Consider the following 17583-nt stretch of genomic DNA (forward strand, 5'->3'; position numbering starts at 1 on the left):
CCTTGGTTTGAAACAAGCTCAGGTTGGAAAAAGCGTATTTTTGTTGACATAACTTTTAATTGTTACTGGTTGTCCTTTGTTGCGTTATTTACTAGCTACATGGACAAACTTTTGATTTAGTGTAGGAGGGGCAACATGTCACAGAAATATTAGTAAGATCATCTTTGAATAACGGCCGCCCTCTGCTGGTCAATTTATGAACTGTTTATTTCTACGGCGTCCACGAAGGACCAAACTAGAAATTCCCTATTACGGATTCGTTTGATGAGTTGTGTCCTAGCGCCATCTCCATATTTTTTTCAAAGACCCCTTTGGATACAGCCCGGCGGGGAAAGGGTTAAGGAGCGGGGGGTCCAGATGCCTCCTCTCCTGCTCGCTATGACGAACAAATGAACTCCCGGGGAATGAAATTTAAATTCCACAAAGGAGAAAAAGTCCTATGTTTCGAACCTGACCTTACGAAGGCTAAAGTACTCTATGATGCAAAGGTAAATTGCTTGTTGTTTAGCCAAGAGTTTGTTTGTGGTCACGAGGGCTGATACTGCATGCAATTCCCAAACATTTTGATTGCCATTTTTTATGACTTTATCCAATACTATAGCTAAGTTAGACATCATGTTTATTTGATATATCCGGATAGACCACATAAGGCCCGACCGAGGTTGCCATGCTAGCTAGCTGCTAGGCTAACGTTTGCTATTAGGCTAACATACCGTTAACGTAATATGGTAGGTTTATGGCAAAAACGAGGCCATCAACAATGGCTGCAGCCGTGTTATTTGTTGCTATGCTGTTGCTATGTTGTAGCCATGTTGTAGTTGCTATCTCTGCACATACTGTAGCCAGGTTAGCGCGGGTATATTTTCTTAGCTAGCTCGTAGCTGCTACATTTAGCTAACGTCAACTGTCATAACAACAACTGTCCGCTAACATTGGAAGCAACGTTAAACACCAACGGTGAATTAACATAGCATGAGTTCACGTTAGCTAGCCTCTGTGCAAGGCCAGGGCAGCACATTACAATCAGCCAACCCGTTGCTTACATAACATTAGCTAGCTACCACCAATTAGTAATGTGTCGTTAGCTAACTAACGCGTACTGATGGCTAACTGTCTATTTGGTGTAGATGTGATACATTTGCCTGCTGTCTGTTACACGCTAACTTGAGTTTGGTTGGCTACCGCTAACTATCGTTCATTTCTGGGATTGTGTGTTGTAGGTCGTCGATGTTGTAATTGGCAAAGATGAACGTGGAAAGCGAGTCCCAGAATACCTGATTCACTTCAATGGTTGGAACAGAAGGTAAACTCACACACAAGACACAGTCTGGGGTTCACCCCCAAATAAAAGTGCCATCCCCTGTATCTATGAGTGGTTTAGGTTAATTTCCCCATCCTTTGTGGACTCTGCCTGTTGAGCAGCAAAAGGGCTCATTTTCCAACATTAACAATCCTTTAGCTATCTATATGGTGGAAATCATTGAGTGTGTATAGCAACCTTCAGTGGAGCTTTGTTCTTGATATCACTTGACAATACTTGTCATGCCGACTGCATGCAGCTTGAATTGGAAGGGGTGGTATTTATCATCTGTTGCTTTGTGCTACAGTTGGGATCGATTGGCAGCAGAGGACCATGTGCTCAGGGAAACTGACGAAAATCGCAAATTACAACGTAAACTGGCTCGTAAAGCTGTGGCTCGCATGTAAGTTTGACTCCATTGGAGAATATCAGAAAAGTAAGCATTAGGTTTGACAGCAGATTTGGTGCCAGTGTCCTGTCTAACTGTGTCCACTTCAACCCACAGGAGGAGAAAGGGATGGGGGAAGAGACGTCGTCGTCTACCCGGTGTTGAGTCAGCTCTGAAGACACTTCCTGAAGAGAAGGAAGAGAGTGATGACGCATGTGAGCTTGCCTGTTCCATCACACTCAAACAAACTTGTGCTAGTGCAAAGTAGTTTATCGGAATGGCTTTTCGGTGGAAATGGCTTGCAAGCTAAAATTACATGCACTTTTTGGTGGGGGTATCTTTCAGGTTTGATTACGTCTTCAGACAACAGTGACGAGGACGATTCCGAGGATCCTGAATCTTTGAAAAGTGAGGAGAGCGACTCTTCCGAAGATTTGGACAAAATGGTATTGTGTTTTGAATTATAGACTACGACAGACAAATAGGTTGTGTATTGAGAAAACATATCAACTCAGTTGTTCTATTGACATTGTCAGAAATACACATTTTGACAAAATGGCTCGATGGATCTGACTGTTTGCCCATCTTATCTCCAGCAGGAAGAGCAGGAAGCTCACGCTAAGATGGAGAGTGAGGACAAGACCATCAACATAGACATCCCTGAGGTTCTCAAGAAGAAACTGGAGGATGACTGCTACTACATCAACAAGAGGAAGAAGGTGTGTCATTAAACAAAGATAACACCCGCTTTATTGTAGTTCCGTATTCCTATTCATATCCCTCCAAATTCCTAGATATTGGTCATGTTCAGTAGAGACAAATTATAGAAACAGGGAGGTACTAACTGAGCTAGTCCAATAGGAACACAGATTTGTCATTTTCTGTTGCTAAACTTTTTGCCTCGATGTACCGTGCTGAATGCAACTCTTGACTTTTGACATTTCAACATCTCACTGCCAATGAGCTGTGATCATGAAGGGCTTTGTTATTTTCCTCCCCAGTTGGTGAAGCTTCCGTGCCAGATGAATATATTGAACATCTTGGAATCATACGTGAAGCACTTTGCCTTCAACGCAGCCTTCTCTGCCAATGAGAGGTACAGAAGTCACCAGAGCACCGCCCAGACCAGCCTCAGTCCTCACTATGTTCCTCCAGAGAAGAAGTGAGTCCCCAAAGTACAACATTTCCCATTAGCCTTTTCGCCTCCCATGAGTCCCATGGGCTACATAATGGTTTTGTTTGACATTGCAGCCGCCTGCCAACTGACTGATCTACAAATCACCTTGCATCATAAATAACTACTCAATGTTATTTGTAGATCAAGTATGTCAGTCACAATATTACCAATAAATGCATTACAGATTCGATGCTCTCGAACATGGTTATTGTGGATGAAATTATCTTTGTGATAGCTAAAAGCCACTTTTGTTTCAGTGAGGAGCTTTGCAAGGAGATGGTGGACGGTCTGAGAATCACCTTCGACTTCACCCTTCCCATGATCCTCCTGTACCCCAACGAGCACGCTCAGTTCAAGAAAGTCAGCTCCTCAAAGTTCTTCATGCCTATCCGGGACAACACAGCCAGCTCCAGCAAGTAAGACAGACACCAGGCTACGTATGCAATCCTCTTGAATAATTAACATCGGGTCATTTTCAGGTCGGAAGATGAAACAAAATTAAGTTGAAAACGTTTCACTGCTGGAAGACACTAAGTACATCAGGCCTTTTTTCAGTTTGTATATCTGACCTAAGTTGAAAATGTCAGTGACAAATTATTGTACGTTTCTTTGGTTTTGTGGTGTTGGATGTCATTACCAAACTGGTCTTTCTTTGACCATCTCCGCCCTTCCTATCCCAGGATCCTGCGTGAGCGCACCCCCAGCCCCTCTGGCCACAACCCCTCCACCCCCCAGTCCACGGACAGTCAACCGGCCCTGAGCGAGGCCTCCACAACCACGGCAAACCCCACCACCACGCCCAAACGCCGGCGCTGTGCCTCCACGGCCGACCCTGACGCCCCCCAGTCCCTGCGGCGCTCCACACGTCACACCTCGGGGGGTGAGCGGATGGCGGGCGAGGGGGGCAGCGGCAGCGCTACGACCTCACCCCAGCCCAAGCGCCGCCTCGCCAGCCTCGACACGCCTGCCCAGCTGCCCAAGTTCTTCCTCAATCTGGAGAAGAGTGAGTGGCAAGAAAACACACTCAAACACAATAAGCAGTTTATTGTGTAGTGCTTTACTTTATGCAATGTCACCCGTAGCCTCTGTTGTTGTAATGACTATATCCACCCGCTAGATGGCACTCTTCCCTCTTGTCATACATTACAGTCCGCTCCCAAACACATGGAATATTGTCTGCGCACAGCTTCTCAGTGTTACAGCACACAGTAAATGTCTGTTGTTGTTTCTGAAGTGTCCATGAAAATGTTGTCCTCCACCCACTCCCATCAGTTGATTGACTGCCGTCTGCCCTCCTGTCCCCTTCCCAGAAACCCCTGTCCACAGTGGCTCGTCCTCTCCTTTGCCCCAGACGCCCAGTAAGGAGGGCAGTGGCGTCTTCTCCGGCCTGGAGAGCCGACGGAACAACGAGCTCAATGAGGTCCTGAGCTGGAAGCTGACCCCTGATAACTATCCCCAGAGTGACCAGCCTCCCCCACCCTCCTACCTGTACGGCTCACAGCACCTCCTACGCCTCTTCGGTAGGTGTCCTCCTAAGCCCTTTCTCTATGTGTGGGGGAAACAGGGATTGTTGTTTAGTTCAATGTAGCCTCCAGTCACTCGTTCTCTTTCAATCTTGTTTTATTCCCCTTATACAGTGAAGCTGCCAGAGATACTAGGGAAGATGCAAATCCCAGAGAAGAACCTAAGGGCCCTGGTCAAACACCTGGAGCTCTTCCTCAGGTACCTCCTATCTAATTATAGAATAATGACATGTATTCTGTACTTTTGTTCTTCTTTTAGTGATCAGCCACACACCATAACTAGGCTAGAACCAGGGCTTCAATAAGCTCTATTTCGGCTGCCATAGCTCACCTCCATAGAACCTAGGCCTGGACCGTTTCCTTTTGCTGCCAAAGTAGCCAATGTCAGGTGGTTATTTAAGAAGAAAATGTTTTCTCATTAACCTTCCTGGTTAAATACAGGTCATAAATCACGTTTTCTAAACTGGGTGGTTTGAGCTCTGAGTGCTGAAAGCTGTGGTATACCACAGGTTTGACAAAAAAAATACTACTTACTGTTCGAACTATGTTGCGAACCGGTTTATACTAGCAATAAGGCACCTCGGTGTTTGTGGTATATGGCCAATATACCACAGCTAAGATCTGTATCCAGGCATTCCGTGTTGCATCATGCATAAGACCAGGCCTTAACCATGCTATATTGGCGAAATACCACACCCCATCAGGCCTTATTCCATTAATAACTAATAACTCCTCAAGCCACATTAACTCGCAGTGGAACTGAAGATGCACAAATCGCCAGTCTCCAGGATTAGTGACACTGACTGGGCGAAGCCCGTTATCCCCCAGTCAATCACTGCCTGGTGTGTAATTGTGCCGGCCGCCTCGCAGGAAGGGACAGGCTGCCGTTTAGTTGCTGTGCCGACAACAGTTCCATGATCGACTTCCTTTGATTACGATAATGCCCACGTCAGCATTTCTTTGGACGTGCTCACTTAGCTAACCTGGTGTATGGTTTCCACTTGATGGGCCTCTGACATTGTATTAACGTTAGCTTAGCATGCAGAAATGTTTGGACAATGCGGCAGCTTGATGGGCCTCTCCGATAAAGTGAACCTAATAAAAAAATAAAAATTGGACAGCGCAGTGGAGAATAGAGAGGTGGATTTTTCCCATGAGGCTTTTTGTATATCTTGGAGAGGGATGGGAGGGGGTCCCTGTTGGGAGCAATGGAAGTGCAGTCTCCATTGATCTGCTGACACGCACACACAATCCTCTCCGCCTATCCAGTGTTAGCCCCGTCACCTGAAGTCTAGCTCATTCAACTGGGCAGTTAGCTGTGGTGTAATGCTATTAGGTAGCAACTCTCTGTTTGTGTGATTCATGCAGCTCACTGAGTGGAAAAAGTGCTCACTGACCTGTAAGCTGGCTCTCCCTGCATGCCTGCCACGGTTATTGTAGCCGTAATATCGTCTAACTGGATGTGATCAGACGATGATGGCTTGAGATGTTATTTATGCAGAGGGATTGATATGCTGTTTTTTGTGTGTGTGTGTGTGTGTGTGTGTGTGCGTGTGCACCTGCATCTGTCTGTATGTGTATGAGAGACTGTCAGACTACATTCAAGTGAAGGGTGATGAGTTGGCGTTACACAAGCCGGCGATTCTAATCTTTAAATCCTGCCCAGCGATCTTCAGCTGGCCCCAAACCTAGGGGATTTATTCTCTCCTTTATTAATCAAACGCCTGCAGTTTCCCCTCCAGCCACCTCTCTGCACTGTTGTACACTGAGGGACATATGACTCCTTTCTTCTCACAGCTGGGTACGTCTCAATCTTTTTTTAAATTTAATTTAATTTTTATTAACAACAAATCAATACATAAAGCACATGAGGGAACACAAACATACATAGGTTACAAACAATGGACAATCGAGTTAGGGGCGGGGCTAGGGGGTACAATATCACATGACAATTACACAAGGACCTTAAGGGACATGCATATACTTACAATTCTAACAGCTTTTTTGTTAGTAGAACATTTAACCGTCTTAAAATACAGTTCAATTTATTTTTGTAGGGTACGAAAATTTGGTTTTCTGTTTGTAAATTTACATTTGTGTATATGAAATTTGGCCAAAAGAATAATGAAATTAATTACATAATGTTTCAGCTTATTTCTATTGTCCTGTTTGGATTCTTTACATACATCTCTCCACAATAGTGTAAGATCATCGTAAATGTGTTAAATTATAAATCTACTGATGTCTTGCCACAGATTTCTTGCATCTTTTTTGGCATTGTATTCATGTAACACTGTTTCTGGGTGGTCATTACAAAAGGAGCCATTTTAGTTGATGTTTTCCTTAAACTTCTTCATATAGTGGTTGGCAGGATAATATTTATGAATCATTTTAAAGGAAACTTTCTTAATTTTGTTCACAAGTAGGTATGTGTGTGGCAACATCCAAACTTTTTTCCAAAATATATAATCAATAAATCCATTCCAATAAGGCATGACATTAGGTATAGATAGATAAAACATCCTGCTGAAACAAGGTTCGTATCGCTCTGTTGTTGAATGGACCAAATGAGAAACAAATATTTCCTACTGATGCGTCAACAGGGTCAATAGAAGGTAGGCTCTGACACGTTCCTGAATAACATAGCAACACCTGAGGGAATGGCATCTATTGAAGGTGTTACAGGGACCTTGTAACGTGATAAGAATTCCTTATAACTGAGTAAAAGACCCTCTGCATTTACCATTTGGCTCACCAATAGGATGTTATTTCGGAACCAATATTCTAAAAACAGAGAATAATTTTTATACAATATATCCCGATTATTCCATATATAATATCTGTGTGGATAAAAAAAAAATTAGAATGACAAGAATGACAAGAACCTGCCGATGAAAAGCAGAAAGTTTCACTGGAACTTTGTCAATATTATAATTGCAAACCAACATGAAGTTAAGGCCACCAAAAGTAGAGAAGACATGAGGAATAAAATTCCAGATAGAAGTGGGTCTTCTTAGGAATTGTTTTATCCAATTGATCTTAAAAGTATTATTTAAAATAGTAAAGTCCAGAAAATTCAGTCCACCATTCTCATAAGTGTTCATTACAACAGTTTTCCTAATGTAATGGGTATGGTTTCTCCACAGAAAGTTGAAAAGCATCTGGTCTATCTCCTTGCTTATTTTACTATCAAGATATAAAGATAACTTCAGCCTTGGTTATTAGGACTCTACCTTTTAAAGATAAGTCCCTCTGTAGCCATTGATTTAGTTTCTTCTGGTGTTTTTTAATAAGAGGGTTCAAATTTAGTAAGCCTCTAGACTTTTGATCCTTTGTAATGGTTATGCCTAAATATGTAAGTTCTTCTTTTACTGGAATACCATGAAGGTGTCACACAATCTTTTGACAGCTATGAGTTCACATTTATGTTAAGATATAGACCAGACGCTTTGGAAAAGGATTGTATCACATTGATCGATACGGGAATTTGGTTAGCGTCTTTCAGAAAAAGTGTAGTATCGTCAGCCAGCTGGCTTATAATAATTTCTTTACCAGCTATGGAAATACCTTGTACAGGACTATTATTTAAAGAATTCGCAAGAAGTTGGGTGATTAATAAAAACGGGTACGGAGAGATAGGACAACCTTGCCTAATTCCTCTCTTTAACTCAAATCTAGGTGAGGTGCCATATTTCAATTTGATAGAGCTGTTACCATTTGCATAGAGTCTTCATAGCCTTACAGAAAAAATCCCCAAAGCCAAGTCTCTCAAGGGAGTGGAAGAGAAACTGATGCTCTACTGTGTCAAATGCTTTATAAAAATAAAATAATATGAAGCTATCCTCAGTTATTAGGTCAGAGTAGTCAAGTATGTCTAATACTAGTCTGACATTGTTAGAAATATGTATTTTCCTCATGAAGCCAGACTGTGTTTCATCAATGATTGCATCCAGGACTTAATTATTTTTGCAAGTAGTAAGGCTAACATCTTAGTCATTATTAAGAAGACAAATTGGACGCCAATTATCGATGAGCAGCACTTATTTTTAGGCTTAGGTATCAGTGTTATTAACCCCTGACTCATTGTAGGAGGGAGAACATTGTTTTTAATACTCTCTAAAAAAGACTTCAAATAGGAAGGGAGCTACTTGTTCAGAAAATAATTTGTAAAATTCTGATGTAATTCCATCAACACCTGGTGATTTATTGTTCTATAGATGTTTGATAGACTCTATAATCTCTTCAACTTTGGGTTCATCACACTGTTTAGATTCTATATCACTGATAGAGTGAACATTATTCATTGAGTCAAAAAACATATCTGTGGATTCCTGCCACATAGAGCTATACAATTTTCTGTAAAAATTGCTACAGTATTTAGCTATTAAGTTTTGGTCATCTGTAATAACACCATCAATGTTTAACTTATGGATAGTGTTATTTTTAGAGTGAAATTTCTCAAGTCTAAAGAAATAGGATGAATTCTGTTCTCCCTCCTCAATCCATTTTTCATAGATCTAATAAAGGCTCCTGCTTTTAATGTATATATATTATCCAGCTTATTTTGTGACTCAATTAGTTCCATCTTCTCCTCCCCCAAGAGGTTGACTGGGGACCTTTGAGAAAGAGAAGTTATCTTAATCATCACCTTTTCCTCCTCAGCTCTTCTGGTCTTAGCAAGATTACTACCATATTTTCTAAGGTATTTGGACACCTCAAATTTAAAGAGCTCCCAGTTCTTGCAATAAGATTTTTCTTCACAAGCCCTTTCCCAAAAGTGTGAGAGCAGATCTTTAACATCAAATTTAACTATATCATTATTTTAATAATAAGCTAATTAGCTTCCAGTAAGATGCTCTACCAAGGTTCGTATCAGGGGTAAATATTTTGATATCAATGTAAATGGCCCTATGGTCTGTAATGGGAGTAGTACAAATATTTGTAGTAACACATTCACTATCAATACATTTGGATATAAGTCAAAAATCTATTCTGGATTGTCTGGAATCTGTTTTGTTACTCCAAGTGAATGATCTGTCGGCCAGAAAACTCTCTCCATATATCAGTAAGATCAAACTTTTAGATAAAAAATTCTGATTGGTTGGCCTACCTGAGGGCCATCTATCAGTTGGATTATCTATTATAATGTTAAAGTCCCCTTCTATCAATAATAACGAATTGGGAAATTTAGATAACCAATGAAGTATATGTTTCTCTATAGATTCAAGCAACTCATCATTCTCATGTTTGGTGTTGTACCTGTAGAAGTTTACAGTAATGAGCGTAATGTCATTGTAACTGATCACAAGACAAATAAAGTTACCAAAGGGGTCACATTCCGAGTGTAGAATATTACCACCAAAGGTATTGTTCATTGTAGTGACACCGGCGGAGCGTTCAGATCCATGGGAAAGCCAAATATCGTTGCCCCACTGTGACCTCCAGAAGTTGGCATCAGCCGAAATTGAGTGAGACTCTTGAAAAAAGCAAAACTCTGTTCGAAATTGTTTAGCAAATAAAAATAAGGCCTTGCGCTTTACATCGTTTTCTAACCCCCTAGCATTAAGAGAAACTAAAGACAAAACAACAAAGATTATATAAAAGTATAAACTGTAGTAGGATGAGTCAAAGACGTAGGAGCAGTGAACGTAAACGATAAGGAACCGAGATCTGCACCATTTTAAGTAAATTTAAAGTGAAAATAGCTTATTCCATAAACTTTGAGCTAGACGTTATCTGGCTTTGAAATTCAACTCAACTGAAAATTATGTTCAAGACCAAACCAAGGGTTCTCGTAGTAAGAGAGACTAAAAACCCTCTTTAGTGTAATCAGTAACTTCTGAGAAATAAAACAACAAATAATCATTTAAATAAAAGGGTACCTACTATTTTAAGTGCATATGAAAACGGATCATAAAATAATTGAATAAAAAATGTTTTACATATAAACGTTCCTGAGACCTTTTTTGGAAATAAGTATTAATAACTAAATAGAACAATAACCGTGTAAAGTCAGAGCAGACCTGTATGCCCTTTAAAACAGTATCTTAGTTACTGTATACATAAAAAAGAAATACAACTTTCAATCTTCGGAAATTTGTAAACGAAATAGGTCTTGTCATACAAAGAGCAAACTAATACATTGAAATACCTGAGTATTCCTGAGAAATAGTCACCTGATGCTTGTTAGGTAAACAACATAAGGAAAATGGGAATACCATGGCTGAAACCATCAACCTGTTCCTTCTGGTGAGATTTTAGGGGAAATATGGATTTCTGAACCGTTGATGAAGCCTCGTCCTCCGACGAAGTAAGCAGCCTTCCCCTCATTTCGTGCTATCTTGATCGTTGGCCACAACTTGTTCCTTCTTTCTATGTCTTCCGGGCTGAGATACTCGGCGAAACGCAGACCATGGCTCTGAAATAAGGTGTTCTTCCTAGCAGTTTTCCAGACAGCATCCCTGTAGAATCTGGCAGTGAATAGGATGATGATACCCCTTGGTCTTGAATCGTTTTGCTGTTGCTTCTTGCCGAGGGGATGCACAACGTTGATGGTATCGCCAACTTTGTTCTTCTCTGCAGGCAAAACTTATTGGCAGATACGGATGGCCTCTCCTCACACATCTTCATTCTCCACCTCTGGCAAGCCGTAGAGTCTCGGGTTCCATTTCTTGTGTATTGTTCCAGATCAGTGAGAAGTCTATGGTAGACATTGTTATTCTTTTCCACCCTTTCCACATTTTTTTCAACTTTTGCCACTCTCGTTTTCATATCCTTGATTTCCCCACATGCAAACTCCAGTCATTTTCAAGCCTTCAATAACCATGGTGATCGCGCCTACCATTTTCTCAGTGGCGTCACACCTGGAGTTGATGAGTAAGGAGAGGGTAGCCACGATGTCAGAGTTCATGTTGGTTTTTTTGGGGGGTGCACAGAGTAACCGGCAAAGAGGGGAATTCGTCGTCGTCATCTTCAACAGCATTCGAAAGCATGATATTATCCATAGGCCAAGAGTGGTTATGGCAGTTGTCTATAATCATGTTTCTCTCTTGTTGATTTGCAATAGAACAGCTAACTTCTTCCTTTCTTTTTTTGTCACGACTTTGCATGGACATGCCAAAATAAATTATCCAATTATCATTCCAGTCACAGCAAAGGTCTTATATCTTGAACAAATAAAATATTAATGACCGTAAACTGTATTTTTTCACAATCTGTCTGAAGTGTGGTACAGAGCTCGGTAAAAAAGCGTCTGTTCAAGCCATCATCTTGGCACCTCCTCTTGGGTACGTCTCAATCGTCTATTCGGGCCTTCTTCCGCTAGTGTCATCTTTTTATTGACAGTAACCACATTTCCATACACAGCTTTTATACAAGTAAAGTAATTTCGTATTTAAAAAAATTGTCATGATGGCTGTGATATAAACAGGAAGTTTCAGTACAGTTTTATAAATTTGTTTTGACATGGTGGGATCTTTTTGTGTCGGTAAAGTTAACTACGAAAAAAATGGCGGTGGAAAGGCCTTTATGCGCAAATGTTGATATAATAACCATAATATCGAAGTAAACTTGGGAGTCACGCGACGACATGGTGTGGGGTCCTCCCAATACGACTCTGGAAAACACACAGTTTATTGAGCTATTATGAACTTCACAGGGTGGTAAAAGTACGGTATGAGCTGGATGCACCTTTTCAATACATATCAAAGGTTTTACTCTGGTGACATTATCGATGCTTTGACTGCCGTTTGACAAATAAAAATATTCTTATCATGTAGACTAGCCTACAAGCACTATCTGTGAGCTGTTGGCTAAACCACATGTGCCAAGACCAGACTAGGCACATTTGCTATTTAATGCAACAGTTTTGTCATAAAACTATCGGTAAGGTTGAAAATGCGCTGAACTATAGATTTTTATTCGATACATGGAAACGAAAGCGAAAAAGTAAATTTTGTGCAATGAATTTTATCTGCGACAATCAGTTTGGTGGAAACGCAGCAATGGTGGGAAAATGCGCATATTGGTTTTGCGCGGATTTTGGAATATTCACACATCTGTTGCTGAAATTACGGGAGAGGTCAGAGAAATGCAGGGTGGAGAAATGCATGCCGGGATTGGGCACACGGACAGATCTCTGGAAGAATGGTGAATCGTCTGGTGTGTTTCTGTGATACAGAGGGAGGGATAGTGGTGTAAAGTCAGGGATGCAAACTAGTCACCTTTTGGTGAAATTCACCACTTTGAATCCAGAATAGGTGAAGTTCTGATGAGAAAAGTTTGGGCGAGGGGGGGCTTGGTGAGATGCCTGACCACAGAGACTGGGTGCGGCTATTTAAAAAAAAATATATATATATATATATATATATATACCTTTTTTATTTAACTAGGCAAGTCAGTTAAGAACAAATTCTTATTTTCAATGACGGCCTTGTTCAGGGGCAGAACGACAGATTTGTACCTTGTCAGCTGGGGGATTTGAACTTGCCACCTTTCGGTTAGTAGCCCAATGCTAGCCACTAGCCACTAGGCTACCCTGCCGCCCCATGAGCCATAACCGAAAAACAAGTGGCATTTGGAAAGTGTGGTGGGACAAGTATTGTTAGCATTAAGTATCTTGCTAGCTGGATCGAATTATCCGTTTGCTAGCCAAAGAAATGTTGAGCAACATTAGCCTACTTAACTGATCAAATAATTTAGTGTTTGGTGTGAAAATTAGCTGGCTAATGAAGTCAGACAGCTCATTACAACATCAGATGAGCTGACCAATTCGCTATTGTTAGTGTTTAAATACTGGAGAGTCGAGACCAAATCACGGGCGCTGGACAGAGTGGATTTCAGTTGTAACAAAAGGCAGTTTTAATGAGTCAAAAGATATCTTGTCCCGCAGTTTTACGTGCACGGATCTAGTTCATATAACTCGATAAGGAGTCAGGTGAAAAAGAGAGCTTATACAAAGGTTACATTCATTTTTATACATAGAATAAAGTAGGTAGAGTCTTGTCGTGTTGGTCTTCTGACTGGTCACAAAAGGTTGGAGGTGGACCTGCTCTTGCCAGAGCAGGAGCCCCCATTGGTTTACAGCAGTCTTCTGTTCTGGTCACCCGACCAGTAGCAGGGGGAAAATGTGTTTATACTAGGAGATGTTTGTTTCAGGGGTTCGTGAGGTAGAGGGGCAGTTTACTATGGCTGGGTGTATGTGTTCATGCGATGGAATGTCTTTGTTTCCTGGGGTGGTGAGACAACAGAGCTGAGGGGATAGTTTTAGGGGGGTAGTTTTATTGCTGGCTGTGTGAGCTGGTTCCTGTTTTAGCAGGGGTGCGTAAGATGACTTGTGTCAGGCGGTTTGGCTTGGCGCTGTATAATATATGAACTATGTATATGAATGTTTACACATATATATATATATATATATATAACACTATATTATTAACTGGTAACGTTATACAACTCCTTGCCGTTCCTCAAGTTATAGTTGCTTTCTGGACCCTGGCAATCTGAAATGTTAACTAGCTAACGAACTAATGTTTTCCCTCTACAGTATGTGGTTCATTTTCAGAATGAGATAATTAGTTGAAAATGAGGCGTTGCTTGTTAAACAAGTGTATTCATGGATCAAGTCGAGCTTGGGCCTGGCTTAAGCTGGATGCCACTAGAGGGGAAAGGAACACCACCCACTTTCCCTCTTTTTCACCTTTTCAATACAGTGGATAAAAAGGGGTATGCCAGGTGTACTCTGCCTGAAAGAGATCAACAGCGGGTATCATGCTCTGCTGGCACATTGTAGAACCTACGTCCACAGACAGAAAGTGTGCAATGTAATAATGTGCAGTGTAGCCCAAAGATATTGCTTTTGTTGTGTTGAATTTGGTGAGGATTATTACAGTGTTTTACTCCGTGAACGTTATTTTGCACACATGTAGCATTGTGCAGTTGATCGATGTCTACTATAGTGGCCACTATAGTAGAGCAAAAATAGAATGCCTGTTTGTTTCATTCTATTTCTACTTAAGATGTTTTTTTTTTTTCCCCCAAGTGCAATATTTAATGTGTATGGTCACAAGCATTCTATGATTGTAAAGGCTGCCATGGCTAACTTTAATATTCGTGTAGTGTATAGTTTATTTTTTATCAAGACTCATTTGCAGTAAAGTCTAGGCAATAAATAACACTGAATTGCTTTCTTTACATTTTTTTTAGCTGTGAGTTGGGTTCACATGAACCACTTTTTATTTTGCACACAGACTGAACCGGTTGATCATAGTCTTTGTTGTTTAATTAGTTAACCTGCATTTCAGTGCAACAGAAAAGTGTCACCTTTTTGGGCCCTCACCTGTTTGCATCCCTGAAAGTACTTAATAAAAATACTTTACAGTACTAATACTTTACTATTTGTTTTTTTACAACTTTTACATCCCAACATTCTAAAATAAAAAAACAGTACTTTTTACTCCATACACTTTCCCTGACACACAAAATTCCTCATTTAATTTTGAATGCTTGTCAGGACAGGAAAATGGTCCAATTCACACACTTATCAAGAGAACATCCCTGGTCATTCCTACTGCCTCTGATCTGGCAGAATCGCTAAACACAAGTGCTTCATTTGTAAATGATGTCTGAGTTTTGGATTGTGTCCCTGGCTCTCCATAGATAAATAAATAACCAGGCAATTGTGCCATCTAGCTTGTTTAATATAAGGAATTTAAAATTATTTTGACTTGATACTGAAGTATATTTAAAACCCAAATAGTTTGACTGTTACTCAAGTAGTATTTTACTTGAGTCATTTTCTATTAAGGCATCTTTTACTTTTACTCAAGTATGAGAATTGGGTCATTTTTCCACCACTGTGGAGAGTGCCTATAGTGTATGAGAACGAGGATGCCTGTGTTCGCCCCGAGATGCCACAAAAATGTATCCATATCTTATCTAACATCTGCAGAGAAATGTGGTTGAATTTTACAGCTTTTGCTCTACATTTGCACTGACTAATAGATAGGGCAATAAATAATGAAGAATAGCTGTATCCACGGTCCTGTGGTCCATACAAACTAGTTCGGTACTCCACAGCGACAATAATTTGTTGCCGGTAAAGCGCCTCTTAATTTCTCCCTCTGATGAGGATAATTTGTTTGCAGTCAAATTATAAGAGCGGGTAGAGCTAAGATGAGATGGCAAGATTTAGAGGATTTGGCTGAGCAGCGGATACTAAGAACATTCCGGATTATTTTCCCTACTGATTAGACGGGGAGATTTTCCCTTTCCTACTCTGGCGAATTGGGTTATTTTAAGGCAAGTTACTAAAAGCACTGACTGACTGCAAGTCTGGAGGGGGGAAGGGGTGTTAACAAGCCCCCTGTTTGAAAACACCAGGATTGGGAGTGCTGAGTAACTAGTCTTGTCCGTGACGTCCACAGTATTCGGGGGAGTAATGCATTTCCCACGGTGGTCTTTGCTTCAAATGCATTAGCTGTCTGTTGATGGCCATGCTGTGTTAACTAGCCTTAACTTCAGACTTCTACTCAGTGTGGTGAATTATACCCTGTTATGGTGTTATATCTATCTCTTCCTTATCTCTCTCTCTTTCTACTCTCTCCCTCTTCCTCCATCCCTCTCTCTGCTCCCCAGGTTTTTGGCTGAGTTCCACGAGGACTTTTTTCCGGAGTCGGTGTACGTGTCGTCATCGGAGGCCCACTACTGCATGAAGCACCCGCGGGCCGTTTACTGAGGCCGTTTATCTCACCCTGCCTCGCCCTGAACTGCAATGCTGGGAGGGGAGCTCCAAGCTGCTTCCCAAACCATCCCTTTCTTTCACTTCTTCTCTGAGGCTGCGCCATTATCCCTCTCCCTCTCTTTGTTCACCCCTTGCCCTCCTAAATCCAACCCATGCAGCTATGTGGTTTTGCCTGCCGGAAAGAAGTATGGAAAGGGTCTTGGCGTCTGATCGACCCAGTACCTCACTCTCCCCAGCCCCCAACCTGGCAGCCTGGCCTAGGAACAGACCCCCCTGGATGCAATGATTACCTAAAGCATGGACGTCTACTTGTTATCCTTGGCTGTAGACAGTAACCCCCTGCTGGGGTTTTTGCCACGATGCTGACTTTGTCTTGCTTTCTCTCGCTCTGCGCTCAAGGACCACGTTTGGCCCTCTCTCTTTCTCTAGCAGCATCTGCATCTGATCCTTCTCTCTCCGTCCGCCTAGGCAAGCAAACACTGGGAGAAGGCCTATTTGATACGTTCGCTTTATGTGTGACTATCGGCTTCTCCTCGGCTCACCATGCTTGCTGCCCCAAGCCACGCTTCAGTGTGTGTTAAGTTATTTCTAAACTCTTGTAGAATGTCATTACTCTAGTAATGTCTACTATCTGTGTTCCTCTTGCTTAGAGGGGCTGGTGACGTTATGACCACTGTGTGTTCATATTGATATTCGTCATGGCATTACCCCCAATGTTTGAAAAAAGGTATTGAATTTCATTGATGTATAAATTCCTTTTCTGTGCTTGTTTTTTTATACACTGTTAACTTGTAGACTCGAACAGGAACACACCTCTGAAATAAAAGTTGGAGTAATATTTTTGCCATGTGGTTTATGAATATTGCTGTTGTGTTCATGCAAGGCGCGTTATATGGCAGCACAATATGAACAGGTAATTGACACTTGAGCCAATGTTTATCATGAATGCAATCCCTGCGAATGTTGCCTTTTCAAAAGGCGTTGTCAGCTGTATAGATAGCTGTGCTATAATGTGCTGTGCATTTAATCCTGATCCTTTTCTCTGCTGTTCTTCTCTCCTTCAACTTGAGTCCTTTTTCCTTAAGGAAACATTCACACTATAAAGGTTGTTCTAAAATATATAGTCTTGTTTCCAACAAGACTTTTTAATAAAACTTGGGGGGGCCAAAAAAATCACCCGTACACCAGTTGGGGAATCCTGCCGTAAACAATGCCTCCCCTCTGTCACCTCCTGCCATAGCTGCCTGCTGTAGAATCCCTCTTAACATTGACCAACACACACTGCCTCTGAATATGGGTTCTTGAGTGTAACAGCCAGTGTTGCAATCAACGTACAGAATAGTTTTGGCTCTGAACAACTCCAGTGTTTCTGGTTGTTCTGACTGAAACCCCTCCCTCAAGCTATCACATTGCCTCTAAATCAGGGGTATTCAACTTTTACACACCTGGTGTCCCAGG

The 17583-nt window shown here is 41.4% G+C and overlaps 1 protein-coding gene across 1 annotated transcript; it reads left to right on the forward strand.

Annotated features, from left to right (window-relative positions):
- Nucleotides 1-246: 246 nt before the first annotated feature.
- LOC118372294 (male-specific lethal 3 homolog) lies at nt 247-16963 on the forward strand. Its single transcript, XM_035758130.2, has 12 exons — nt 247-488; nt 1221-1303; nt 1608-1703; nt 1806-1903; nt 2034-2134; nt 2285-2407; nt 2690-2850; nt 3123-3281; nt 3546-3868; nt 4176-4385; nt 4503-4587; nt 16020-16963. Exons 1-12 carry the CDS (start codon nt 390-392, stop codon nt 16117-16119), a joined length of 1638 nt encoding a protein of 545 aa, XP_035614023.1. The 5' UTR covers nt 247-389; the 3' UTR covers nt 16120-16963.
- Nucleotides 16964-17583: the final 620 nt, after the last annotated feature.

Source organism: Oncorhynchus keta, chromosome 37 (assembly GCF_023373465.1).
Source record: "Oncorhynchus keta strain PuntledgeMale-10-30-2019 chromosome 37, Oket_V2, whole genome shotgun sequence".
Taxonomy (NCBI): domain Eukaryota; kingdom Metazoa; phylum Chordata; class Actinopteri; order Salmoniformes; family Salmonidae; genus Oncorhynchus; species Oncorhynchus keta.